Source organism: Marmota marmota, unplaced genomic scaffold (assembly GCF_001458135.2).
Source record: "Marmota marmota marmota unplaced genomic scaffold, marMar, whole genome shotgun sequence".
Lineage (NCBI taxonomy): Eukaryota > Metazoa > Chordata > Mammalia > Rodentia > Sciuridae > Marmota > Marmota marmota.
Window position 1 is genome coordinate 1,263,394 of NW_026000077.1, and position 13,509 is coordinate 1,276,902.

General features: G+C 34.7%; 1 protein-coding gene across 1 annotated transcript in view; it reads left to right on the top strand.

Annotated features, from left to right (window-relative positions):
• Positions 1-13,509, top strand: part of Capza1 (capping actin protein of muscle Z-line subunit alpha 1) — a 40,947-nt gene that overhangs the window by 14,917 nt on the left and 12,521 nt on the right. Inside the window, exons 2-4 of the mRNA XM_015502186.2 lie at positions 8,420-8,483; positions 10,941-10,992; positions 13,393-13,456. Coding sequence (XP_015357672.1) covers positions 8,420-8,483; positions 10,941-10,992; positions 13,393-13,456 — 180 coding nt within the window. The remainder of the gene's footprint in view (positions 1-8,419; positions 8,484-10,940; positions 10,993-13,392; positions 13,457-13,509) is intronic.

Genomic DNA, 13,509 nt, shown 5'->3' on the forward strand with positions numbered 1-13,509 from the left:
GGGGTTGTGGTTAAGTGGTAAAGCGCTTGCCTGGCAAGTGTGAGGCACTGGGTTACTGGGTTCGATTCTCAGCACCACATATAAATAAATGAATAAAATAAAAGTCCATCAACAACTAAAAAAAAAAAAAAAAGTTTTAAAGAGTAAAATTCAAAACCATGTCTGTCCCAATCCAAATCTTGTATCTTTCCATTTTGCCATAGTACATCATAATAATCTTTATTAAAAACTGGACTCTTGGTGTCAATTTATTCAAAAGGAATTTTGTTAATTTACTAATTGCCTGCTGTGTGCTATTTAATTTGCTTGACCCTATATATAGAAAAGGAAAGTAAGTTTCCAAGTTGCCCAAAACAAAGCTTGAATCCTTGGGGATAGAATGATATCTGTAGAAATAATTATCAATAGCAGTTATATTTTAGGTGCTATGACAAATGTTCCAAGTAAAATATAGTAGGAGTACAGAGGATTCTTGAAACTAGAACTACTGGGATATACTTCTTAGAAAGAAACAGAACCACCCATGCATAAAAGATGGGAAAGATTTAAACAGGTGAAAATGGGGAAAGAAGCATAACTTTCAAGGAGAGTGTGAGTCAAGGCCAAGAAACAAATTTTAATACACGCAATAGGTAAAGATTTTGGTAGACAACAGAGATAGATGCAAGCAGAGATTTGGCTCCTGGAATATATAAAATTTTGGTGATATATACTGACCTGAGTCTTGCTGATAGTGGAATGTGAGTATTACCTAGTGAAAGAATTCTTTCTTGCCCATCTAGAATTATCTGCCCAATATTCACTAACAGGTATAATTATTAAATGTTTGACTTGAGGTCCTTTGATATGTGATTGTTAAGGAAATCACTTTAAAAACTAGTTATGAGTAGATGTAATGTTGATGACTGTGCTTGATCTGTTACTAAAAGAATAATAATAAGCTAAAAATGGGTTTCACACCTTTTAGAAATTCCTTTTTTTTTTTTTTTTTTTTTTTTTAGTACACTTTCCAAAGTTTCTTTCCAACTATGGTATATGAAACAATCTTAACAAAAAGCATTTATGGGGAACAATGTGATATGATTTTCTGGGGTTTTTGTTTTGTTTTGTTTTTTTAATATTTTGGGAATTGAACACTGAACCACATCCTCAGCTCTTTTTAATTTTTATTTTGGACAGAGTCTAAGTTGCTTAGGGCCTCACTACTGTGATCCTCCTGCCTCACCATTCCAAGTGCTGGGATTATACACGTGCACCGCCATGCCTGATTGTCTGATTGATTTTTAAATTTTTAGTACAGATGTTAATGTAAAGATGAAATTTTGAGTCTTGCAAGGGTTGGATATTTTTCTTTATTTCCTCCTTGTAGAAAAGTGAGAGGATTGTCTTTCATTGGTTATATTTAGATTTTTAATTTTCTCTTCTTGTTTACAAACAAAGTACAATGGATTTTATGAAATTAACCATATTGTAATATTTATATGAGGGAATGTAATTGTGATAAAGTTTGAGTTACTTTAAAATGCTGCCAATGGGACTTTCCTCCACCACCTCTTCTGCCATGATGTTCTGCCTCTCTTTCGCCCAGAGAAATGGAATTGGCTATTTGTGGACTGAGACCTCTGAATCCATGAAGAAATGGAAGCACAGGGGGATAAATAATTTTTTCATAAAGCCTGAGCTTTATACCTTAGTCTGAATACAATGCCATTGAAAGTAACCTTTCATTAATAATAAAAGTTAAGTCTAATGAAGAAAAAAAATGATACAAATGCAATTATATCCTTTATTACAGATATAGAGTAATGAATGCTTTGTATAGTTAAACCATTACTTTATGAAATAAGGACAATTTTAAAGCTTTTTATTTTAAAACAGCAGGGGTTTTTTTGTTTTTGTTTAAAACCCCAATGTTACTGATTCTCAAGTAGGGGTGCTAGCATACCTTCACTCTATGGGAAATATCTGTTTCCTCTTTGTATCCCTACCAAAATCTTGATAATGACTAACAAAATTACTGTTGCTGAAAATGTCATCCCTTGGGGGCTGGAATTGTGACTCAGTGGTGGAGCAATTGCCTACCATGTGTGAGACACTGGGTTCAATCATCAACACCACATAATAAACGAATAAATAAATAAATATATGTATTGTGTACATCTACTATGTTTGTACACACACACACACACAGACGTAAAGAAAATGCCATTCCTTGCAACTAGAGACTATCATGCTATGTGAAATAAGCCATGCCATATCCCATCCCCCCCTCCCCCCCAAAAAAAAAGGCCAAATGTTCTCTCGGATATGTTGATGCTAACTCACAATAAGGGGTGGGGTGAAGGGAATAATAGAAATACTTTGGATTAGAAAAAGAGGAATAAAGGGAGTAGGGGAATGGGAGTAGGAAAGAAAGTAGAATGAATTGGACATTACTTTCCTATGTTCATATATGATACACAATCAATATAATTCTACATCATGTACAACCAGAAGAATGGTAAGTTGTACTCCATGTATGTATAATGTCAAAATACATTCTATTGTCCTGTATAACTATAAAGAAAAAAATTTTTAAATGTCATCTCTCACTTACACTGCAACAAATATTTTTTACAATTACTAACTGTATAGCTATTTTTGTTTTCCCTTTTGCTCTTAATTTTTATCTTTGTTTTGGCCCACTTTTTTTTTTTTTTTTTTCAGTGCTATGGATTAAACTCATCTGAGCTACATCCCCAGCTCTTTTTAAAAAATTTTATTTTGGGATAGTTACCCAAGTTAACTTCAAACTTGCAGTACTCTTGCCTCAGTCTCACAAGTAGTTGAGATTGTAGACATGCACCACCAAACTCATTTGACCCACTTTTATAGGTGGGTGATAACATTTTTGACTTTTAAACCTAATATTTATCATTTTACTTAGCCCTCCCAACTTCGTGACAATTGTACCTTTCACAAGCATAGCTTTAACTCAATTCCGGTTTTAGAAAACTAATATTCTAAAAGGACAAAGCCAAATCCATGTGACACACTAAAGATAATCCTCTGGAGTTTTACTTCTTGTAAATAATGCATTACATATTTCAGTATGTAAGTTCTGATTGTAGCTCCATCCTTTATAAGCATGTAACCTTGGACAAAATATACTCTCTGAACCTGTTTCTCCATTTTCGAATGCGGATAATAGTCTTCTCTGCGTACCTTAATAAACAGTTTTAAAAAGAGAAATGGGTTATAAAGAGTTTTATAAACAATAAAATAAGTACTCATTCATTTACATTCCTATAGGGTGTGTGCCAGGTCTCAATGTTAGGTATACAGCAGTGAACAAACATATCTAGTTCTGCGTCCTATGATTGGTGAAATATGACCCATGAGCTAAATCCAGTCTACCACCTGCTTATTTCAAGTCTGTGAGCTAATTTTTTTAATGATTTGAAACAAAATTTTAAAAATAATAATATTCCATGTCATTAAATTACATGAAATATAAATTACATGAAATACAAAATCAAGTTTCATTGGAACACAATCATGCTTATTTATTTACAGTTGAGACAAACTATGTGGCCCACCAAGCCCTGAAGTATTTACTGTCTGCTCTTTACATTAGCAGTTTGCTAACTCCTGCTCTGTGTTCTTGAAGTTCTTTTGACGGTGCTGGACAGTAAACTTATAATTGTATGTCTAATGGCTGCAAGTTCTTTGAGAAACAATAGTGCAGATAAAGAAGCTAGAATTGTGAAGGATGGAAAGGGTGTAGCAATAGATTTTATATACAAAAATCGGGGAACGGTACATTATTTATTCAGTGATATTAAAACAGAGACATTAATGAATGTGAAAGAACCATCTGTAGAAGAGTATTTTTGCCAAAAAGCGACAAAAGATTCAGTAGCCCTGAGAAAAAAGTATAGCTGTAGGACTAGGTACTATGTGGTAAGAAAGAGTTGCTGAGATGGGTACAAATTATGAAGGGACTTGTAAACCAAGGAGCATACATGCTATAGATTTTATAGTGAGTGTAGAAATGTATTATTATGTCTTCTACTCCTTCAGGTTATTATTATAACATCATTGTGTTAGTGATAAATCAGCTTAATACTTCAAAGACTGTAAAATGTTTAATACCTAGTAATCTGTCATTTTAGTGGCTTTCTCAGTAACATGGTATTTCTTGCTATGAGAATGTTTTAGGATTCCACATTGGCATCTGAGGATGATCATCACATTCCTTCTTACCACTCATTTGGCATTTCACTCTTGCCATTGCATGTATCTTCAGATCTCCCCACTTTCATCTAAAAACTAGGAGATGTTGTGGTTTCTATAATTAAATATTTCTTTCCTTTGCTCTTGATATTCTCAGATGCACTGGGATAACTTCAACACTTTGAACCTGACTTCAAATAATACTACTTTTATGTTCCTCTCTGATTTTTTTTAAATATTTTTTTTTAGTTGTAGATGGACACAATACCTTTATTTTATTTATTTATTTATTTATATGTGGTGGTAAGGATTGAACCCAGGGCCTCACACATGCAAGGCAAGCACTCTACCACTGAGCTACAACCCCAGTCCCCTCTGACTTTTTATATATTTCAGTTTCTTTTCTTTTCTTTAGAAAATGGAAGTTAGCGTTTACATTACTTTTCTCTATCAATACAATCGCCTCATGTAACAATTTGTCAACCTTTATTTTCAAGCATAAGACATTATGTAGACATGCTGTGAATAAGGCAAAAACTTCTGTCAAGGAGTAACTTTAAAAAGCCGACTGTGGAGTGGGGGATGTGTTTGTAGAGCCTTTGCCTAGCATGTGTGAAACCGTGGGTTCATCTGCAACACCACCCCTTTGGGGACAGGAATTGTAACTTTAAAAAGCCCTCTTTGTTACCTTTAGCATTTTGACAATCTCCTTTTATTGTCCTTTGCTTCCTTGAGCTGGTTCTTGAATTTAGATGTCTTTCAGTAGCCTTTATCTTTATGCCCCCACCCCCCGTTTTTGTTTTTTTTTTTGGTGGTGGTGGTGGTGGTAGTGGGAATTGAACCCAGTGGTCATTCTACCACTGTGTTACATCCCCAGCTCTTTTGATTTTTTTAAGACTGGGTCTTGCTAAGTTGCCTACTTTTGCCTTGAACTTGGTGACCCTCCTGCCTCAGCGTCCTGAGTAGAGTAGCTTGGATTATAGGCTGACACTATCATGCCTAGCTCCCTTTCATTTTTTTTTTTTTTTTAATTAAAGGATAAGAGATGTTGACATGCTCTTCTGTTTTTATTTTTTTAAGAAATTTAAAATTTCATCATGCAAGTAATATATTCTTTTGGGCAGAGATAAACCATAAAAAGAAAGAAAAATATCTTTTCTAATACAACTAATAGAGAATAGTCCCTGTTAATATTTAGTAGCTATATATTTGTGTAAATAAAATTTTAGTAATAATACATCATTTTGTAAATCCTTTTCACTTAAGAGATATCATTAACATTTAACCACGTCAGTATATAGAGCTCTTCTCAAACTTTTTGCACCAGGGACCTCTTTACAATCTTAAAAATTGAATTTTTAATCTATGTGGCTTCTATGTATTATGTTAGATATTTAAAACAGGCTTGGGGCTGGGGATGTGGCTCAAGCAGTAGTGCGCTCCCCTGGCATGTGTGCAACCCGGGTTCGATCCTCAGCACCACATACAAACAAGGATGTTGTGTATGCTAAAAACTAAAATGTAAGTAAAATATTTAAAAAAAAAATAAAACAGGCTTAGTTCTGTTTGTTATGACCTGTTTGAGTTTGTATGTATTGTTTGCTCTGCCTGAGATGCCCTCCTGGCTTTACCTACTCCAATCCAGCTCAAACATCACTGACTTTGAAGACCACTGCCCCTCCTACATACATAGATAGAACTCATTGGGCCTTACTTTGTGTCTAGTTCTGCGTTTAATTCCTGCTTGGTATATTCCTTTCTAGGTTTTAGATCCTTAGGGTAGTAACAGTGTATTATTCAGTCCTCAATCTCTATTTATTGATACTTCTCTTCTAGTTACTGAATTGGTGAACTATTATTTTTTTATATGCAGGTACAGTTCATCCATTATTTAGTCTTCTTTCTTTCAGTTGTACCAATTTCATCAGATTTTGTGACTTTTCTGAAAATTTTGGTGCGACTTCAGAAATATAAGTATCTTGAATTTTCAGTTTGGTAACTTTTTAAAAAATATTTTTAGTTGTAGATGAACACAGTACTTTTATTTTATTTATTTGTTTTTTATGTAGCACTAACCCAGTGCCTCACACATGCGAGGCAAGTGCTCTACCACTGAGCCACAACCCCAGCCCTCAGTTTGGTAACTTTTATTATTATACATTTAGATGTTATTTTATGAGGCTATCTATGAACTATGGCTTGTGTCTTTTCTTTTGCAGAAACGCCTTTTGTAATGTATGAATATGTATATGTTTAGTTTTCCACTACAAATGCTTTGCTGAGTTTTCGCAGTTGTGTAAGAATTACAGGAAATGTAGCTTCATAGAAAATGGTATGGATTATAGCCCACTTGGCAGATTTCCCACAAATAAACTAGAAAAAAGGTTTATTATTCAAAATAGGTTTGCTAGTTTCTTTTTTTCCAGTACCCAGGATTGAACCCAGGGGTGCTCTACCAATGAACTACATCCCCAGTCCTTTTTTTTTTTTATTTTGAGATAGGGTCTAAGTTGCTCGGGCTGGCCTTGAACTTATGATCTTCCTGCCTCAGTCTCCTGAGTAGCTGGGATTTTTTTTTTAATAGGCATCACCATTATACCCAGCAGGTTTACTAATTTCTTAACTAAGTGATTGACACAAACAGGTGATGAATACAGAACATTATTCAGTATATATATATCGAAGAAAATAAACACAGTGGAATATCCATATTGTAGCAGGTAGTTTCATGTTGTATAATTTTCGTGAATACTCTTCCTAATTAGAACCCATTTCTTTTTTGTTTTCCTCAATTAATATAGAATAATCCCCATCCTGATCTTTACCAGTTCTCATTATTTTCAGAAAAATAATATTTTATCTAATTATTTCATCATGGCAGGGTTCTCAAACTTCATGTACATGAGAATATTCTGAGGTGTGTGTTTGTGGTATGTACTCCTTGTGCCTGTTGCTAAGTAGTTCACATGTCAAATTTTGTCTTTCAGGTCTTAAAATTTTAACTCATATAGGATTTTGCTGGGCACAATGGCCCCTGCCTATAATCTTAGCTACTCAGAAGACTGAGGCAGGAGAATCACAAGTTCAAGGCCAGCCTCAGCAATTTAACAAGACCCTATCTCAAAATGATAAATAAAAAGGACTAAGGCTGTAACTCAGTGATAAAGCATCCCTTGGTTCAAACCCCAGTAACAAAAAAAAAAAAAAAGGAGATCCTAACATTTTAATATCCATTTTTAATAAGTGATCCAGAGGAGAATAGCTGTTGGGGAACAGAAAAGGGAGGTCTGGATGATTTAACAAAAAGAGATATTTTCATGACATTTTTCAGGACTTATAGGTACGGTGTATTTAGTAGAGGTAGTAGGAATCATTCTTGTCCTGCCTTTAAAATTATTAACAACGTTTATGTTTCATTATGAAGTTTGTTATAGAATTTTGGCTCTTTCTCATGTCCAGGAAATTTATTCTATTCCTACCAAAGCCTAGTAGTTTTTGTTGTTTTATGATGGTGGGATGACTGTTGAATTTTGTCATTTTTTTCTAACATGAATTAGGATAATCACACAGTTTTGCTTCTTTAAGATTAATGTATATGTCTTGAACCATTCTTGCATTGCAATAAATGCTTAGAATATACTTATTTTGCTAATATCTTATTTAGTTTTGCTTAAGTGTTTTTAAGTTTTCGAAATAGGATCATAGCTTTTTTCTCTTTTTTGACGGAAAACTGGTTTTGGGTTTTTTTGTTGTTTGTTTTGTTTTGTTTTGCACTGTTGATTGAACCCAGGGGCACTTTACCACTGAGCTACATCCCCAGACTTTTGTACTTTTTGAGATAGTGTCTTACTAAGTTCCTGGTGCTGGCCTCAAGGTCCTCCTGCCCTAGGCTTCCAAGTCACTGGGATTGCTGGTGTGCATTACTGAACCTGGCTCGATTATTAGCTTTAGAGAAAAACTCAAAATGATTAAAGCAGCACAAATATTCTAAAATCAGAATACATCTATATTGACAGAAACAGCTTTGGGTGTTTTTTTGTTTGTTGTTTGTTTTTAAAGAAAATCTAAAGACCTCTAGGCCGTAAAGTCTTAAACAGGAAATTTCATTTTAAGAGCTAATATAAAAATTTCATAGTTTGGTAATTCCTTCTTTTATATGTTATTCTTCACAGTACACTTACTCTAAATTTTATTTCTTGTTTAGGTACGTATAGCTGCTAAATTCATCACTCATGCACCCCCAGGGGAGTTTAATGAAGTATTCAATGGTAAGTAAGGGTTACTATTTAGTTATTTGAAGCTGTACTTAATTACAGTCATTCTTTTAATCTGTTTGACAGGTTACAGCTATAGCAAAGGAAATCAACATTCAAAATGATTGAAATAACTTGTCCAAGGTCACCCTGCTAGTAAGCATCAAAGTAAGGATTTAATTCCAGGTCTGAGTTAAAGCTCTTAACCCATTAATTACCACATCTATCTTAGGTGAGAAAAGATTTAAGATAGTTTAACATAAAAAAGTAGAAACCATGTTAAATTTTATAGTTTTATTTTTATCATGATAAGTAATAGCTTAAATTTCATCACTGTTGAGCCAGGCACACTTGTAATCCCTGTGGTACTAGAGGCTGAGGCAGGATGATCACAGTTTCAGAGCCAGCCTCAGCAACTGACCCTAAGCAACTCAGCAAGACCTCTTTCTAAAATAAAATATAAAAAAGGGCTGGGGAGGGGCTCAGTGGTTAAGTGCCCCTTGGTTTGATCTTCGGTACCATTGCTTTCACTCCAGAAGTTCCATACTATAGTACACACTCTACGGCCACTGGGGATGAATTGGCTGCATCCAGGGAGCTTATTAAACTTAGAGTCAACTTTATCATTCCCTCAAGATTCTCATTCTTGGTAGAAAAATCTTTGCCACCTGCGCCTCAGAGCATTAATCTCCAGGATATATAAAGAACTCAAAAAACTAACACCAAAAGAACAAATAACCCATTAATAAATGAGCAAAGGAACTGAACAGACACTTCATAGAAAAAGAAATATGATTGGTCTACAATACATGAAAAAATGTTCAACATCTCTAGCAATTAGAGAAATGCAAATTAAAAATGCAAATTTAAAAAAAGTATACTCAGGGCTGGGGTTGTAGTTTAATGGCAGTGCACTTGCCTAGCATGTGTGAGGCACTGGGTTCTATCCTTAGCACCACATAAAAATAAAGCATTCTGTCCATCTACAACTACAAAAAAAGAAGTTTAAAAAAAAACTACTGAGGGCTGGGGTTGTGGCTCAGGGGTAGAATGCTTGAGTTTGATCCTCAGCACCACATAAAAATAAATAAAGGTATTGTGTCCAACTACAACTAAAAAAAAAGCAAATATTAAAAACAAAACAAAACAAAAAACCCCAGATTCCATCTTACTCTGGGGTTGTAGAGCACCTGCCTAGCACATGTGAGGCACTGAGTTTGATTCTCAGCACCACATAAAAATAAATAAATAAAATAAAGGTATTGTGTCCATCTACAACTAAAAATATTTTTTAAAAAATGAATAAAGTAACAATGAATGTTGGCAATGATGTGGGGGAAACACTCTGAGGGAAAAGATCTTGAAGGACCTCTAGATCTTAAGCTTACGTGCAAGCAATGAAGAATACAACCTGTGGGTTTACCAGTGCCATAGAATAGAACAAGCACGGAAAATCTGTGAAATTTTATCCATGGCATTTGGCTCTGTTAACCTCTGAGAAATCTTGAACCCTGCAATAAAGTGAAGGCCAACCTCACCTAAGAATCCAGATGTTTCCTAATCATCCTGCTTTCAATCTGCAATGTTGAACTATTAGGGAAAGATGAAGTGATGTCCTGCTTCAATTTTCTGAACAGACTGCAGTGTGATGTATAAAATATTCTCATTTGTTTTTATATTAAAATGTGTCCTATTTTTAAAAATTCGCCTATAATCTCAGCAGCTCAGGAGGCTGAAGCAAGAAGATTGTGAGTTCAAGGTCAGCCTCAGCAAGTCGGTGAGATCCTGTCTTTAAATAAAATGTAAGACAGAGCTGGATATTTGGCTCAGTGGTTAAGTGCCCCTGGGTTCAATTCCTGGGATCAAAAAATAAAATAATTTTAAAAATTGACAATCCTGCTTGGAAAGAAATTCAGTAATAAAACACTTGCTTAGAATGTGTGAGGCTCTGGGTTTTCTCTGCAGCACCGCAAAAACTAAAAATAAATTAATGGTCCTCACTAGACCTTCTGTAAAACATAGTTTTCTTTTGCTATGAAATTCCTTAAGATTTTTATTGTTGGATTATTATACTGCAAATAATTGTTTACAGACCTATGAACATTAGCATCTATTTATTGGCATTTTTAAAATATCTACTCATACAGCTTATCTAAAGCCTAATTTTGCAAAGCCTGGATGTTTTTTTTGTTTTTGGAAGTAGGGAGTGCTTTACCTCTGAACCACAACCTCAGCCCTTGTTATTTTTTAGTTTGTGACAGGATCTCACTGAGTTGCTTAGGACCAAGCTAAGTTGCTGAGCCTGGCCTCAAACTTGGAATCCTCCTGCCTAAGCTTCCTGAGTAGCTGGAATTACAGGCCTGCACCACCACACCAAGTCAAAGCCTGAATTTTAAATATCTGTTCTAGAAGTCTACTAAAAATTCTTAAGTTTGTCCTGTACTTAACCTTTCAACACGGTTTCCTCCTCAGATGTCCGGCTACTACTTAACAATGACAATCTCCTCAGGGAAGGAGCAGCACAGTAAGTATCTTTTCTAAATCCACATACAATATTATTCTAACATTGGGTAAATTGGCACCCTGGAAACTAAGTTTAAAAATACTTCAAAATAAAGCAATTGGTCTTTTATTTTATTTTTCTTGGAGAAAACATGTGCCCCACAAATGTTCTTTACTTACTTGAAGCTTATTATGTGAACTTATTTTTTATTCATCCATTCATTTATTTTTGCTGTACTGGGGATTTAATCCAGGGCCACTCTACCACTGAGCTACATTCCTAGCCCTTTTTATTTTTTTTACTTTAAGATGAGATCTCGCTAAATTGCCTCAAACTTACAATCCTTCTGCCTCAGGCTCCTGAAAAGTTGGAATTACCAGTGCACACCACTGTGCCAATTTATTTTTGTGTTTGTCCAGATTCTCCCTATTAGAGCAGAATTTAATGTTAACTATTATGTTTTCTTCTATTTCATGTTGTTGTATTTTTGGTTTTGTTTTTGTTTTGGTGGTAGTGATGGGGATTGGTCTCAGGTTCTTGTGCATGCTAGGCAAGCACTCTACCAACTGAGCTATATCCCCAGCCCATGTTTATATTTTTAAACTGCTGGTTATAGAAGGATTAGATTGCTAATCAGAATTGATGTATCTCAAATTGCCAAATAATAACAGATATTCATAAAGTGCTTTAATAAAATTAACAATAAGATAAAAGCTTTCAACCTTATTATTCATATCGTTGTCAGGCTAACTAATCTTTCTAAAACATCATTTTGCCCTTGTCCTCAGAAACATTGGGGGGGTTATCTTTTTTTGTATTCTAGAGTTAAATCTAAATGCTGTCAGTCTTTCAAAGCCTGCTATTATTCTTTTCATGACTCTCCGCTTCAGTGCCAAGTTTCATTTCACTTATTGTCTACCCAACTGTCCCAGAGTTCCTTTAAAAAAAATAATAATAAATAATTATTAAAAAATAATAATAATGACTGAGAAGAGGTGGGATGAGGAGGTCAAGGATATTTTGATGTAAAGGAAAAATAACTACCATAAAATCATTTTGGCATGATATGTAATTTGTTTAGATTTTAGCTATAGAGAACAGTTTGTTTGTTTGTTTATGTGGTACAGAAGATTGAACCCAGAGTCTCGCACGTGCTAGGCGAGCGCTCTACTGCTGAGCTATAACCCCAGCCCCTAGAGAACAGTTTTAAGAGCCGCTACCCAGGAAACAGGAAACAATCTTCTCCTGCCCTGTTCTGCTTCTTTGGAATTCATTTTGGGACTATGTTCTGTGTATCTATGATTTGCATACCATCACTGTAATTGTCATCATGAATGATACTCTAGTTACACATTTATTTAGAAAAATAAGACACATTGAAGATGCACTGAATCTCATCTGTATCTTTCAATGGATGGTTATCCAGTGTGAATGCTTCTAGTAATAAGGAATTCCCTATTTCGCAAAGCAAGTTCTTCAATTTCCCTGCCACATTGGTCCTAGTTTTATATCTGAGAGCTACCCAAATTAAATCTACTCTGTATTTCTCTTGTCAAAATACTGCTGAAGTCTTAGGGGGTTCTGTGCCACTTAAGAATGAGTGCAATTTAAGCCTTTTTTCACAGTTCTAAAAATTAAGACTGAGTAGAAGAAGTTGGTAAGTAGTTCAGATGTTTTAATTGCACCGACTGACATTAAAGCTTTATTTTATATGTATAGATACTCCGCATCTTACAGACTGTAGGTTTTTGGAAAACCTTTCTTTTAAGAATTTTTCTAAGCCCAACTACTTGCTTATAGAGATGAAGGATTCAGTTTTATTTCTATAATGAAATGCTTCAATCTCTTGACTGCAGTCTTCATAGTTAGTGCTCAGTAAATGTTGCAGTAATCATCATCATCATCATCACCTTCTATATTAATTGAAGAAGTTTGGATAGATATGAGATTTAACCCTTTCCTGGATTTCCACCTATGTTTCTAACCACCAGAACCTTTTCCTGATAATTCACAGCACTTCTGATATAAATAAGGTATTGTAGGTTGCATTGAAGAGTGAATTTTCCTCCAAGTGAGATAGGATGTTAATAAGAGTAAACATGATGAGTCTTAAATTTTAGAATGATTACTGGCTATGATTATTGTAATCACTATGTATCAGGGCAGAGGCTGAAGTAAGACAAATATTTGCAAGAGCATTAGAATAGTTTAGGGATAGATAGTAGGTGTTTGCACTAGAGTGGAAGCAGTGTGGGTGAGGGAAGGAGTCAGATTCTGAATATACATTCACATAGAACCTGTAAGATTTACTGATGGATTGGATGTAAAATGTGAAAGAGAAAAGTCAATCACTCCTAAGTTTTTGGCTTGAGCAACTGGTAAATGGAGATTCTAATAGTACTTTTAAATTTTTTTTAACAGTGCATTTGCCCAATATAACATGGACCAGTTCACACCTGTGAAGATAGAAGGATATGAAGATCAGGTAATAATTGCCCATTAGATAGACTATGCCTGACAGGTAGTTGAGGTGATAGA